At 47.9% G+C, this 14,460-nt stretch overlaps 1 protein-coding gene across 12 annotated transcripts in view; it reads right to left on the bottom strand.

Annotated features, from left to right (window-relative positions):
- The window catches only part of CACNA1B (calcium voltage-gated channel subunit alpha1 B), a 316,045-nt gene that overhangs the window by 28,985 nt on the left and 272,600 nt on the right, over positions 1–14,460 (bottom strand). For all 12 annotated transcript variants that reach the window (XM_074556297.1, XM_074556286.1, XM_074556287.1 and 9 more), the window contains 5 exons: positions 12,573–12,689; positions 9,081–9,146; positions 8,416–8,507; positions 6,631–6,781; positions 5,028–5,155 (listed from right to left, as the gene is read on the bottom strand). In XM_074556297.1, coding sequence (XP_074412398.1) covers positions 5,028–5,155; positions 6,631–6,781; positions 8,416–8,507; positions 9,081–9,146; positions 12,573–12,689 — 554 coding nt within the window. The remainder of the gene's footprint in view (positions 1–5,027; positions 5,156–6,630; positions 6,782–8,415; positions 8,508–9,080; positions 9,147–12,572; positions 12,690–14,460) is intronic.

The raw sequence follows: 14,460 nt of genomic DNA, 5'->3' as shown, positions 1-14,460 counted from the left end.
GAAAGGAAACACCAGAGGTTATGACAGCAAAATCCAACAGGAATCAGCTTTTCCACAGGCAAACAGGGAAGAATCAGCTTTTCCACAGGCAAACAGGGAAGAGTCAGCTTTTCCACAGGGAAACAGGACAAGCTGGAAGGGCAAAACACGCTGAAAAGAAAGGTTAGTCTGGAAAGGAAGGAGCCACTTTAACACACGCAGAGAACTTCCAACTGCTCACCCAACCTGATATCCTTGGATTTTCCTCTGGGAAACCTTCAGTGCTGTGTGGAAGGCTTCCCAAGCATTTGGTTTCCTTTCCCACTCATGTTTTAATTCCCTATCCTGAGCATCAGCCTTCAGACTCTGCTGCCCAACACCCAGAGCCTGCAGGCCACAAAGAGCCTCTTTAATGCATTATTCCTGGGATTTTATTACAGCTCTTCAATGGATTATTGCCAGGATTCAAATTAGCTGCTTTAAAACCTTGGGAACCTTTCCCTGCCACTGTCACCTCCTACAAAACCCCAGCAGGGCCTTTCCTGGGCAATGAGGAATTTGCTGGGAGAGCAGAAAGTGTCACCTCCAGAGCCTGCTGGGCATTGGCACTGGGAAAATCCCACTTTCAATACGAGAAGGAGAAATCAGACACCTCCTGGAAGCTTTATGGTCAGTCTCATTAACTTCCCACAATAATTTCAGCTAATTAAACAGCAGGATTATATTTTTTAAATTTTTTGTATAACCAGCTTGTAGGTGAGAAGAGCTGAACTTCAAAACTACCTCTGAAGAAAACTGGAATGCTTTGGTGCCTTAGATTAGAAATGGGGGTGTGTATTCAATTCCCACCTGTCAGAGCTGGGGCAGTTCTCTGCTGTCCATGGGCAGTTGTTTCTTTCTCTCTCCCCCAGCCAACCCTCCCTCCAGGAGATCTCTGCTGTCCATGGCCACTGAGTGTCCCTGCAGGGCTGATCCCATTCCAGCATCCCATGGGGAGATGCTGCGCCCAGGGCAGGAGCCAAGCATTCCTACCTGGATCCAACCTGAGCCTGGCACAGCACAGCAGCCTTTGCCCCCTGCATTGCCAGAGGAGCAGCTTTCTGCTGCCCTGCATGGCCAGAGGGAGCCCAGGCCCATCTGCAGCAGCCCTGGAGCTGCAGAGGAAAACTCCCCCCTTGTGCAGGATCCGTGCTGCAGCAGAGCCACAGCTGGCACTGCAGGAGGGCTGAGCCCCCATGGATGGGGCTGGGACACCGCCCTGACACACAGGGGGACAGGTTGTATTCAATGGTTTGTTTTATTTGTACTGTTGCATTTGTATTTTTAATTTTCCTAGCAAAGAACTGTTATTCCTATTCCCATATCTTTGCCTGAGAGCCACTTAATTTCAAATTTATAGTAATTCAGAGGGAGGGAGTTTGCATTTTCCATTTCAAGGGAGGCTCCTGCCTTCCTTAGCAGATACCTGGCTTTTCAAACCAAGGCATTTGGCCTCTCTGTATTTATTTTGGTGCATTCTGTAAAGAAGGCTGGAATGTTTTGGGAGAACTCTTTCAGTGTTGCTGCTTTTTAGGATGTGAAGAATTAAGGTCTATTCAAAGCCTTCTCCAATCAAGTCCAAACTGTGAATTTGAGAGGAAATGGAACCATGCAAGTCTTGGCTCCAGGCCTAATTGTGGGTCTAAAAAGGTTTGGGTTTAATTGAAGCACCAAGTTTACACTTTCCTTACAATTTTAGAAGGATTCTGGAAAATCGGGGGGTCGCAAATATGGCTGAACACTTCCCTGAGCTCTCCAAGAGTTTGAGGAAGGCTGGAAAACCAACAGATGTTTTGCCTTGGGAGATCATGGCACAAAATCAGGACAAACAGGGATCCTTTTCCCGGTTCAGAGAATTCCAGAATGGTTTGGGGTGGAAGGACCTTAAAGTCCATCCCATCCGTGCCATAGCAGGGACACCTTCCACCATCCCAGGGTTCTCCAAGCCCCTCCAGCCTGGCCTTGGGCACTGCCAGGGATGGAGCAGCCACAACCTTTTGTTTAAATCTGATTTTCCTCAGCATCCCGTTATCCCAGAGAGCCCAGAGCCCCCTTGGGAGCACCTGCAGCTCCTGCTGAGTGCTCTGGGACAGCTGATGGCAATGGGATGGCCAGAGCAGCATCACCACTATCCCCACTGGGTGGGCACTGGGAGAGGAATAGAACCGATAAAGAACTCACTTTCTATATGCTGAACAAATAAAAGCTCCTACAAATCCAATTGTGTTTTCTTTCCCTGTTCATCCTTAAATCCTGTTTTCCCTACTTTCTTAATTAACTCTCACCAAACCACCCTGTGCTCCCCATTTCTCTCAGTCCCTCTTTTTTTCTTGTGAGCTCAAGGCTTTTTGTCACCCCTAAATCCAGCAGTTTTCCTATACTCACCCCTAGGGAAGGTGGCACAGCTGGAAAAACAGCTCCTAGCTGCTTTTTTTACTTCAATTTCAATGTTTTTCCCTAGAAAAGTTTCCAGGGAGTTGGATTTTGTAACAAAACCAATGGTAATATCAGAAATAGGGGTAAAATACACATTAAGTTGTGTTTAAAATATTATCTATATAATAAAAATATAACAGTAGTGGAGTATCTTTCATTGGGGGTCTCAAGCTAAGAAAAATGGATAAACACTGTAATTCCATTTTCCTTGGGATAATCAAGAAGAGACCTTGGGAGAAATGATAGCTAGTGACCACATTCAGTTCAAATCATGGAATAATCGAATAATAAAATCAGTTGAGTTGAAAAAGACCTCTAAGATCAGAAAGGTCTTCAATCAAAATTATTGAAAGCTCACTTCTGCCTTAAAGTGTGAAAGGATTTCAGATTTGTGGAGATTTTAGTCCCACTTCTGAAAATGTGATTTCAGTGGAACTGTTCACACTCAATAACTTCCCACCAGAGTGAAAAGGAAACAGGGTTAGAAAAAAAAAATAAAAACAAAAAACCAGAATTAGCATCTTAGTATGTGACATTTTCTGCATTACCAGCTCTGTGAGTGGAAAGTTTGGCCCCTGAGTGACTCAGAGTTAACAGAGCGAGAAATCTTCCTGTAAACTCACTGCTGGTGCCTCTTCTGGGTGGAAAGTTCCTGAATATAAACATTAAAAATCCACATTGATCCCATTTTCCCCCTTGCAGGTGTGTTACTCCTCCCACGGATGTAAAGCCAAGGCTGTTTTTCTAAGGAGCACTCCTGAGTTTTCAGCTTCATTGAGATTTTTTTCATTGAGGATTGGATTGGAAAAAGAAAAGCTATTTGTGCCTGCTAAATCCCCACAAAGGATTTGCTGTGTCACAGACCTCATGGGGATGAAAATCTGCCTGGAGATTACAAGCTGGTAGTAAGTGCGGAGTAAATATTCAGATTGGTAGTAGGGGTGGCTTGGAGCAGTTCAAATCCCTCACAGTTCAGAGAAATGCAGATTTTTGGAACAAGTTTCCATTTAAAGTTAGGCTACATCAAATCATTTGAAATGAGATTTGAAAGTAGTTTAATTGCATTCTAGCAGGGAGTTTGAGATGTTGATTATCCAAATACTCCCTGCCTCTGTCTCTGCTGAAGGGAAACAAAAGAGAAAGGAAAGACTGGAAGAGCTGGAGGCATCACAAATCCAGAGGAGATTCATGGCACAGGAACTCACAGGGAGGAAAAAAGGGATCCAAAATTAGCAGAGCTTTAAATTAACAAGGAGTCTCCCAACAGGCAAATTCCCAAATAGAATATCAAGGAATTATCGGGACCTGCGACAGAGCATCCAGAAATGGAATAACCCCATCACCAGGGCAGTGGTGCAGCAGTACAGAAAAGCAATTTATTAAATCAGTCCTGCTCTAGAAGTGGTCATTGGGCAGGGCCATTCCCTCAATTTAAGAAAAAATCCTTAATTTGGGTTCTGTGCTGCTGTTCCACTGCCTAAGCCCAGTGTGAAGGTCCCCTGTGTCTTGGAAAAAAATAAAATTTAAAAATAAACATTGTCCAGTGTGAGAAAACCATCCCCTCCTTTAACCCACTCATAAATCAGGAATATTTTAACAGAGAAATAATTATAAGAATTAAACACTTCCAAACTTTGGCCCATTTCCTTTTAACCTGATCATTTTGCACATCTTATAACCTCTACTGCAGCTCCAGAGCTAAATATTACTGAAAAGGCCAAAATTCCCACGTAGAGTTTGATGTCACTACAAGGAGGCTTCCAGGAGGAAAATGTTGTGTTTAATGAGGAAAGGCTGTTTGAAAAAATCCCATTTATTCAGGAAACCACCCTAAGGCAGAGGAGCATCACATCATTCCCTGTGGGAGCGGGTGGGAGGATGGAGCAGAGCCTGCAGGACCTGACTCAGATGCAGCCTGAGGTGTCTGCACAGCATTTGGGAAACCACCAAGGTGGATCTCAATTAAAACAACGCTGCACAAATGAGGTGTGAACCTCTCCCACTCCCTCAAGTGCTGCCAACAGCCAGAGATTTGCGGATTTGCATCTCCGGATGGGATGCAGGAACCAAAAGCTCCTTTTGGAAGTGCTAAATCGCTTTTCTCCAGGGCCATTTAGGCGGGCTCGGTGGAACTGAGGCTTTAATCTGTTCATTTTTGGCTGTGCTTTGCTTGCAGGGCTTGGCTGTGCGGGAAGGAAACGCCCTTGCAGTGACACCAGCTCTGTTCCTCTCCAGGTCTCAGGGAATCGCAGCATTTAAAAGCGGTGGTACCCAAATCCTGGGGCTGTTAAACGGGCTCTGGGCGTGCTCAGGTGCAGCATTACAGCTGCAGCGTCCCTCTGTCCCTATCCTGGTGTCCATCTGTCCCCTGCTGTCCCTCTGTCCCACCCCAGTGTCCCCTCTGTCCCTACCCCGGTGTCCTTCTGTCCCTATCCTGCTGTCTTGTCCCTCTGTCCCTATCCTGGTGTCCTCCGGTCCCAGCCCAGTGTCTCTCTGTCCCTATCCTGGTGTCCCTCTGTCCAACCCCGCTGTCCCCCTGTCCCAGCCCGCGGTCCCTCTGTCCCTGCACGTACCAGGCTGCCGGGTCGTACTCCGCCCACACCCGCACGAACTCGTCCAGGTGGTGCGGGCCGAGGATGGAGGAGTCCCGGGTCAGGTACTCGAAATTGTCCATGATCACTGCCACGAACAGGTTCAGCATCTGTGGGATGGGAGGGGAGGGAGGAGGAAAGGGGAAGGAAGAGGGGAGCAGAGAAAGGAAGGGAGAAAGATGAAGAGAAAGGAGAATGGGGAAGGAGAAAATGGGAAAGAAGGGAGAGGGGAGAAGAGAAGGGAGGAAGAAGGGAAAGGAGAAAGCGAAAGGAGAAAGGAAGGGGGAAAAGAGAAGGGAAAGGAAAAAGGGAAAGGGAGGGAAAGGAAAAAGGCAAGGGGAAGGGGAAGGGAGAAAGGGGAAAAGAGGAAAATGGAAAGTAGGGAAACGGTAACAGAGAAGGGAGGGGAGAAAGGAGAAGGGAAAGGAGAATGGGGAAGGAGAGAATGGGAAAGAAGGGAGAGGGGAGCAGAGAAGAGAAGGGAGGAAGGAAAAGGGAAAGGAGAAAGGGGGAAGAGAGGAAAAGGAGAAAGAGGGAAGAGAGGGAAAGGGAAAGGGAAAGGGGAAGGGGAAGGGAAGGGAAGGGAAGGGAAGGGAAGGGAAGGGAAGGGAAGGGAAGGGAAGGGAAGGGAAGGGAAGGGAAGGGAAGGGAAGGGAAGGGAAGGGAAGGGAAGGGAAGGGAAGGGAGAAAGGAGAAGGGAAAGAAGAAAGGGGGAAGAGAGGAAAAGGGAAAGAAGGGAGAGGGGAGCAGAGAAGGGAAGGGGGAAAGGAGAAAGGGGAAGGGAGAAAAAGGGAAAGGAGAAAGGAAGGAAAAGGAGAAGAGAGAGGGAAACAGAAGGGAGCAGAGAAAGGAGAAGGGAAATGAGAAAGGGGGAAGAGAGGGAAAGGGAAAGGGGAAAGGAAGGGAAAGGAGAAGAGGCAGGAACAGAGAAGGAAAGGGAGAAAGGAGAAGAGAGAAGGGAGAAAGAAGAGAAAGGAGATGGGGGAAGGGAAAAAAGGGGAAAGGAGAAGGAAAATGGGAAGGGAAGAATGGAAGGTAAAGAGGAAGGGGAATGGGAATGAGAATAGAATTTTAAAAATTAAAACCTGGTAGAGAAGCATGCATGATTCCCATAACTGGATGTTTCTACAAGGAGCAGCCTCACCCCAGGGAAAAACTCTTGGAACACAGCCCTGGATCCCTGGGAATGCCACTGCTGCCTCCTCCTCTCCTGCCCATTTTTCCACAGCCCCATCACTGGTGCTGCCTCCAGCATGATCCAGCCCAGATCCCACCTCAGCAGATCAATGAAATGAGTGTGATGCTCCCAGGAAAGGCTGCTGAACTCACACATTGTCCCACTGCCCTTCTTCCAAGGGACGGTATAAATCAAGCCAAACCCCATTAATGCTTAATTCCAAATGTTAGAACCCCTGTGAGAAGAGAGATAAACCCTTTCCCTTTAATGACTGAATGATCTCTTTGGGGATTTTATCAGCAGGATGATAAATGGGGTTTAGCTAACTTGGCTTGGTGGTGTCTAAATTATTATTAGGGATGAGGAGGAGGCACAGGGATGAGGAGGGTGGGGTCAGGACTGACTTACCAGGAAGGAACAGAGGAAAATGAAGGACACAAAGTAGAAATAGGCGAAATCACTGCCACATTCCTTTTTGGTGAGGCCAGAGAGGGGGTCACAGGCTCTGTTGCTCAAGCAGGACAACATGATCTCATGCCAGGCTTCCCCCGTGGCGCTCCTGCAACACCAGAGCAGAGGCTGAGTTTATCCACCCCTCCCCATGACAGCCACCCTGCAATAATACTGCACCCAATTAACCAAATTAATGAGGGGGAAGGTTGTGCCCAGGAGCAGAGACTGTATTTGCACTCGGAGTTGGAACAACTCATGAAAAAGAAAGAAGAAGGAACATTTCCCTCTGTTACAGGGGGGTAAAAGAAACCAGACAGGCTCAGGTAGGCTAAAAGCTTTATTGCTTCTGTGGAGAATAAAACCAAATTGATTTAAACAAATCTGAGTAAACAGAGTTTAGATTGTTGCCTTTTGAACCTAGTGCTGGCTCTAAAGCCAGTGCAGAGGATGGGAAATGAAACCAGGCTTTTCCACTGGAATATCTTATTTCCTTTATCAGGCAGATAAATTCCTGCATAGGCTGGCTTGATTTGGGTCTCTTTTTCATCACAGTCTCCTGGATGTTCTTTACCCGTTTCCTCCTCCCTCCCTATTTCCTATTTTCCTATTGAGAGAAAGAGCCAAAAGGAAAAACCTTGGAGTCCCAGAGAGTTTGTCCTCAAAATAAAGCAGTGCCTGTGAAGTGCACCCTTGGCTTGGAAGTCAGGGATTCTCCACATGCACTTACTCTGAATTCCTGCTTCACTAAATTTTCTGCTTCCCAAAATTCCTTTTTTCTCCTCAACATTGAAGGGAAAAAAGGAATTTTACCTTTTATTCACAAACTTTGGGGAAACTCAGTGCTCCATCTAACCTGGAATAACTTCCAGGCTACTCTGAATTACAGCAGATTTTCCCCCTGGTGCCTGGGTGCTAAAGGCCCATTCCCTTTGTGGGGAATTGTGCAGAAACCAGCTCCCATCCCAATCCTGCTACCTCTGCTCCTCACTCCCTCTGCTGTGGGGCTGGTGAGGGACCACGAGGCTGAATAATGTCCCAGTTTTATTAAAATTCAGAGTTCTGAATCCAGTGGTTATTCTGAGCTAGAGAGGGCTAATTCCATTTCTGTCTGGCTTCACAGAAACTCCCAGGCAAGGATCCAGCACCAAGCACCACAGAGTCCTTGGAGCTGAGCCCTGGAAGGGGCTGCTGTTCACTGAGGGGTCTCCACAGCTGGATGAGGCACATCTCCCCCAGACTGCCCCAAGCTGGAGCAGGGCTTGTTTTGCCAGGTCTTAAAATGAAAATCTGTTCTTTAATTGATTTAAGGTTTTCAACTTGAAAATGCTTCATTTCCAGGCAGGACGAACCCAGAGGGAAACACCTGAATTCTGAAGCAGAGGTGGGGTTGGTGTAGGAGCTGGTGACTTCTGGTTATGCAAAAATTGCTAATTAAAGCAATTCTCACTTAAAAAAAAATTTTAACCAAGTTTCAGGACAGGAAACACATCAATCAGTTAAACCAGTGGGGTTCTGATCTATATTCAGCTTCTGCCTGAGTTGCCTTGGGGGTCACAGCTCTGGGTGACACTTTGTGGAGGGGCTGAATCCGATGTGCTGAGGAGGAGGAAGCAGGAGTGGATAATTTACACAAATATCTATTTTATAGGATGCCCAAGTCTGAGCAGCTCAACTGGCACCTGCACAAAGATATTTTTGCTGTTCACACACAAACCAGAGGGTGTTTTATCCTCCCCTTACCTGAACAGGAGCATCAGGGCTTGGAGGAAGGTGCGGAAGTTGTTGTGCCGATTAATGGAGGTTTCATCATCTAAGGCAATGTTCCCAAATACCTGCAGGAAAACAGAAGGGATTCAGCCAGGCACATCAAGTGGAGTTAGAAAATAAAGCAGGGAAAGAATTTGTCTTCGTTTAAAGGCTCGCAGAAGCTGGAATAATTTCTGTGCTGAAAAGGGAGATAAAAATGTGTTGTGGAGATTAAACACAAGATTAATGTGCTTTGTATTCACAAAGGTCCTTTCCAGCAGTTCAGGTCCATCCCAGGCCAAGAAAAGTTTATTATTTCTTCTCAGGAAGGTGAAGTGCCTGGGCTGCTCCCTCCTCTCAGCCTCTTGGTGTGTCCATAGCCAGAGGAATGGTCTTTTCCCATGGGATTCACAGATGTCCAGTGCTGAAATGTGATCCAGGCTCATGCCCACAGCTGGCTTGTCCAGCTCACTGGGGACACTTCAACACAAAAGCTGACAATTAAAGTAGAAAAGGAGGCCTTTTTTTCATTTCTAATTTACCTGACACCAGACAAGAAGAGACTTTCCTCATCACAAATCAGTGCTGCTCCTGCTGTGGATGCAACAACCATCTGCACCCTGAAAAAACCCAGGCTGAATAAGAATTAAATATTTTACCTGCATGCCAATAATGGCATAGATGAAGAAGAGCATTGCAATGAGGAGACACACATAAGGCAAGGCCTGTGGGAAAAGAAAAAGTGGGATTAATGATAGCAAATGCAAACACTGAATTCCCTGGCAGGACTGAGTTTTGTGGCATTTGTCCTTGTCTTTGGTTGGAAATGGGGCTGTGTAATCTGTTCCCTCTGTCAGAGCTGGGGCAGTTCTCTGCTGTCCATGGGCAGTTGTTTCTTTCTCTCTCCCACACCAACCCTCCCTCCAGGAGATCTCTGCTGTCCATGGCCACTGAGTGTCCCTGCAGGGCTGATCCCATTCCAGCCTCCCATGGGGAGATGCTGCGCCCAGGGCAGGAGCCAAGCATTCCTACCTGGATCCAACCTGAGCCTGGCCCAGCACAGCAGCCTTTGCCCCCTGCATTGCCAGAGGAGCAGCTTTCTGCTGCCCTGCATGGCCAGAGGGAGCCCAGGCCCATCTGCAGCAGCCCTGGAGCTGCAGAGGAAAACTCCCCCCTTGTGCAGGATCCCTGCTGCAGCAGAGCCACAGCTGGCACTGCAGGAGGGCTGAGCCCCCATGGATGGGGCTGGGACACTGCCCTGACACACAGGGGGGCAGGTCAGATTCAGTGGTTTGTTTTCTTTTTTTGTTCTATTACATTTGTATTTTTAATTTTCCTAGTAAAGAACTGTTATTCCTATTATCATATCTTTGCCTGAGAGCCCCTTAATTTCAAAATCATAACAATTTGAAGGGAGGGGGGTTGCATTTTCCATTTCAAGTGAGGCTCCTGCCTTCCTTAGCAGACACCTGGCTTTGCAAACTAGACAGTCCTTCAGGTGTAGGAACTGGGAAGAGGATAAGAAGAATTCTGGCAGCCCCCTGGGGCCAGGTGTTCATTGATCGCGCAACAGTCAGGGCTTTCCAAGGGCTCTCTCTGTATCCTTGGAAGCAGCAAGCAGGGAAAACACAATCTGAGGCTCGGCAGCAAACACTGGAGCTACCAGCAGGCACTGACACTTTGTGTGCATCATTGTATGAACATTAATTGTTAATGACCTTGCTGGAAATTCAGTCTGAGCAAAAAAAATAAATATCCAAGAAATGAGTTCCTGCTCTGAAACAGGCTCAGTTTGGAATCCCAGGAGGACAAAAAGATTTTGAGTTTTAGCGAGAAATCAGTGAAGGCTGCAATGTAATTATGTCACCCAGGCTGAGAGTGACAGCTATTTTCCACTTGGGCTAAATGAATGGGTAATTAATGCCTCTTAATTAGTAATAACTCAAAAATAGAGAAGTCTTGCCCTCAGGCCAGCTCCTGTGGTGCCCGAGGCAGGAGTTCTGCAGGCCAAGGGAGCAGAATCATGAAATATCTTGAGTTGAAAAGACACTCAAGGATCATCAAGTGTAGCTCCTGTCCCTGCCCAGCCCCCCCAGCAGCCCCAGCCTGGGCACCCCTGGCAGCGCTGCCCAAAGGCTCCTGGAGCTCTGGCAGCCTCGGGGCCGTGCCCATTCCCTGGGCAGCCTGGGCAGTGCCAGCACCCTCTGGGGGCAGAGCCTTGCCCTGAGCTCCAGCCTGAGCTGCCCTGGCCCAGCCCCAGCCGTGCCCTGGCTCCTGTCCCTGGCCCAGAGCAGAGATGGAGCTGCCCCTTGGGAGGAGCTGCAGCCCCGGGGAGCTCTGCCCTCACTCTGCTCCAGCTGAACAACCCCAGAGCCCTCAGCTGCTCCTCATGGGCCCCTTCTTATCCTTCACCATCCCTGTGTCTCTCCTTTGGACACTCTCTCACAGCTTTTTCTTACTGAGGTGACCAGAACTCCCCCAGCACTGGGGTGAGGCCCAGCCCAGAGCAGAGGGGACAATCCCACCCCCGGCCCAGCCGCCATCGCTGGGCCTGAGGCACCTCTGGGACAAAACCTGGAGGAAACCTGGGAAAAAGGACTGATGGACATCTCTGCTGGACACCTCTGCATGAGGGGCATGGCCTGAGAGCTCTGAGCTAGGGGGACAGACAGACAAACAGCTCCTCATGAAGGCCAGGAACATCCTGGTTCCGCCTCAGGGCCGCACTCTGGACACAGGATTTGGGAAGGGTCAGGATTGTGCTGGAAAAGGCTGAGCCCCTTCCCCCAAAATCCATCCACTCTCTCCTGAGAGATTCCTAATGGAAATCCCTCTAATGGAAATCTCTCTGATCAACCCAAAAATCCTGATGGAAATCTCCAGTCACCCCCAAAATCCTGATGGACTCCACAGAGGGGCTGGGGCTCTGCACCACAGCTCCCAGTACTGGTGTGTCAGAGCCCAGGATCACTGCCACAAATCCTGGTTCCACATTCGGTGTTCTCCTGCTCTGCAGAACATGAGGAAGCCCCAGGACCAGAGTTAAAGCACCAAACAATGAAAAATGGGCTGCAAACCAGCTGAGAGCTCTAAAAACAACCAGCTTTGGGGAATGTGGGCTTTTCTAGATCCAGAAAACAGCTAATTCAGTGTGCTGAGGATTGGTGGGAGGAAGGGCAGAGGTAAAGGAAACCAGGCAAAGCAACTGCCTCAACTTCACAACAAAACCTCAACAAAACTTCATTATTTCAATCCTCCCAACATCTAACCCATGCCTGTGGCTCTACAGCTTCACAGTTTGTGTTACCAAAGCTCCAGGGGCTGGGTTTCACCTGTGCCAGATCCCACCACACCCAAATCCTGGCGCAGGTAATTTAACCTTACACTCACTGCATGTGAAGAACAAGGCACTCATCAGTCAGGCCACTGCTGCTTTATGCAAATTCCTGAGCAGCCAGACTTTGCCGGAGGGATTTTGGGGTCATCTCAAGGGTAACTTGAGTGTTGAGCACTTGCTGGAGTCTGCATGAGCAAGCAGCCCTTCATCCTCTGCAATGCAGCCTTCAGGGGATGGTCATTGCTAACCTGCTCTCTTTTCTGTAGAAAATTAATATTCCTAGGGCTGGGCAGTGCTCACCAGCTCATTTTTAGCAGAATTTATACTCCCAGGAATGGTCAGTGCAAAGTAGTTCATTTTCAGCAGAATTAATATCTCTTGTTATGCTAACCAGTTGAATTTAGAGTTAATATTCTTGGTGCTAACCAGTTTGATTTTCTGCAGAATTAATATTCTTGGGGCTGGGCAGTGCTCACCAGCTCATTATTAGCAGAATTAATATTCCTACAAGTGGTCAGTGTGAACCAGTTCACTTTTAGCAGAATTAACATCGCTTGATATGCTAACTAGTTGAATTAATAATGTGCTAACCAGTATGATTTTCTGCAGAATTAATATTCCTGTTGTTGAGCAGTGCTCACCAATCCTCTTTTCTGCAGAATTCCTGAATTCTGAATTCCTGTAATCAGTCTGTAGAGTTGCAGAGAGGCCATTCAAAGACCAGGGAAGCTCTTGGATCCTCACTGGAAGATGCTCCATGTGCACCAAGCACGACCCTCTCCCCAGAACCTCTCCCCACATTGCCAAGGCTCACCTTGAAGGACTGCACGAATGTCCAGAGCAGGATGCGGATGGTGTAGCCCTGGCGGAGGAGCTTGATGAGCCTGGCTGCCCGGAAGAGCCGCAGGAAGCTGAGGTTGATGAAGTTGTCCTGTGGAAAGTAAAGGTTTTGTGTCCTTCAGAAACGACCGCGATCCGAAACCACAGCCCGCAAAAAAGAAATTAAAATTACCAGCTTCACGATCTAAGCAGCAAATCGGCCACCAGAAAACCTTCCAAAAGAAACATTCGTCAGTGCAGATCACTCCACATGCAGCAAGAATGAGAAAACCCCTCTCCACAAGAGCCCTCCCCTCTGCTACTGGCTCAATGAGAGAAAAAGAAAAGGCCCTGTCACGCTGTCCTTGGATGGCTGGTTTGCTTAGAGCAAGGCAGATTTTCTCCCCCTCAAGACTCAGGGAGAGGGGGATGGTGCCAGATTTTCATTTTGAAAAGGAATGAGGTTGTTGAAAGTCTTGGTCAACTCAGTTTTGACAGGGAATTGAACTTAAGCCAAGACACTGGCAAGGGACAAAGAAAGGCATTGTCCAGTGATGATTCAAACATCCTTGGAAGAAAGAGGATGTTTTCCAACTTGGAGGTTTCCAGCGTTTGTACAGCATGGAACTGGACAGGTTTGCCAAGGAGAAAGGGCACCAGAAGATTGTTTGGAAGATGGATCAAGGGCAGCGAGTCAATTGGGGAGGTGGAGCTTTCACCAGCAGGAAGATGCCTTAGGAACCTGCTGGTTTTCCAAATTCTCGTTAAATGTGTCTGCACAAGTGGATCAAAGAACTGCTGGAGGCAGGTTCTGATTTTCATTTGTTTTCTAGGATTTTCCCCACCCCTCACCCCATTTTGTTTTTTCTTCGGGGAAAAGAGGATTCTTGCCCCAATGAGCTAATCTAGAGAGGGTTCTTTCCAAAACAAAACATGCAAAAGCCAGATCCCTCTTGCCCTCCTATTTTAAGGAGATGAAAAAATATTCCCTTGTTCCATAATTCACTTTTTTGTGGATCTCTGATCGCAGCCACTTATTTGACTGAATGAGCTAAAGAGAGAAAATATCCCACTTTAAACTATTGAGCAGTGAAGCAGCAAATATAATCATAAGGAGCTCTGCTTGGTAAAGATGAGCAAAAATTTCCCTTGGATTATTGTTTTACCAAAAGTCACTTTGAACTGACCCACATTTCTTGCTCATTTGGCTACAGAGCTCATGCTGAAATTGGGGGGCTTGTTGGATCTATGGATTCTTTCAATGCCAGCTCAGTTTTGGGGCCATTAGCATTGCATTCCACCAATCCCATCAAAGAGTTCCAGAACTCAAGTCTCAGGCATGCACTCGGTTTCTCTCAGGTTAAAAACACAAGCAGCTCAGAGTTAGGCACAGACCGAAAATCAGACTCGATCTTCAAATAAAGAGAAAAGAGAAAAGCACAGGAATGTTCAATGAAGGAGCAGACAACACTGAGCTCATTCAAGCCAGCAACAGAAGCCATCTCTGGCAGGCAAAGCACGAGCGAGGATTCCCCTGGGTTGGGCAGTAGAACAGGCACTGAAAATGTCCAGTTTGTCTCAGCATCAGCTGCAGGTTTGTTTCACAGCGCTTACCTTCCCTTCACCACAGTCCAGATGCACTCACCTGAGCAGGGCAGGGCCAGGGAAGGGCCCTGGGGCAGAGCTGGGGCCCAGCTGGGCAATGGGGACCATCACTAATGGGGTTCTTCTTCCCACTGTGAGCCGGGCCCAGGGCAGGGCAGAGGTTTAACCATGAGCCCTTTTAATCAGGAACATCTCCCCACCAGTGGGAACTGGATCAGCCCTCATGTGTAATGCTGGCAGAACCTGGGCCTAAAAGTCTGATTTTAACGTCAGAGCAA

This window comes from Zonotrichia albicollis, chromosome 21 (assembly GCF_047830755.1).
Source record: "Zonotrichia albicollis isolate bZonAlb1 chromosome 21, bZonAlb1.hap1, whole genome shotgun sequence".
Taxonomy (NCBI): domain Eukaryota; kingdom Metazoa; phylum Chordata; class Aves; order Passeriformes; family Passerellidae; genus Zonotrichia; species Zonotrichia albicollis.
The sequence above is the reverse complement of the archived record's forward strand: the minus strand, read 5'-3'. Positions and strand labels throughout refer to the sequence as shown.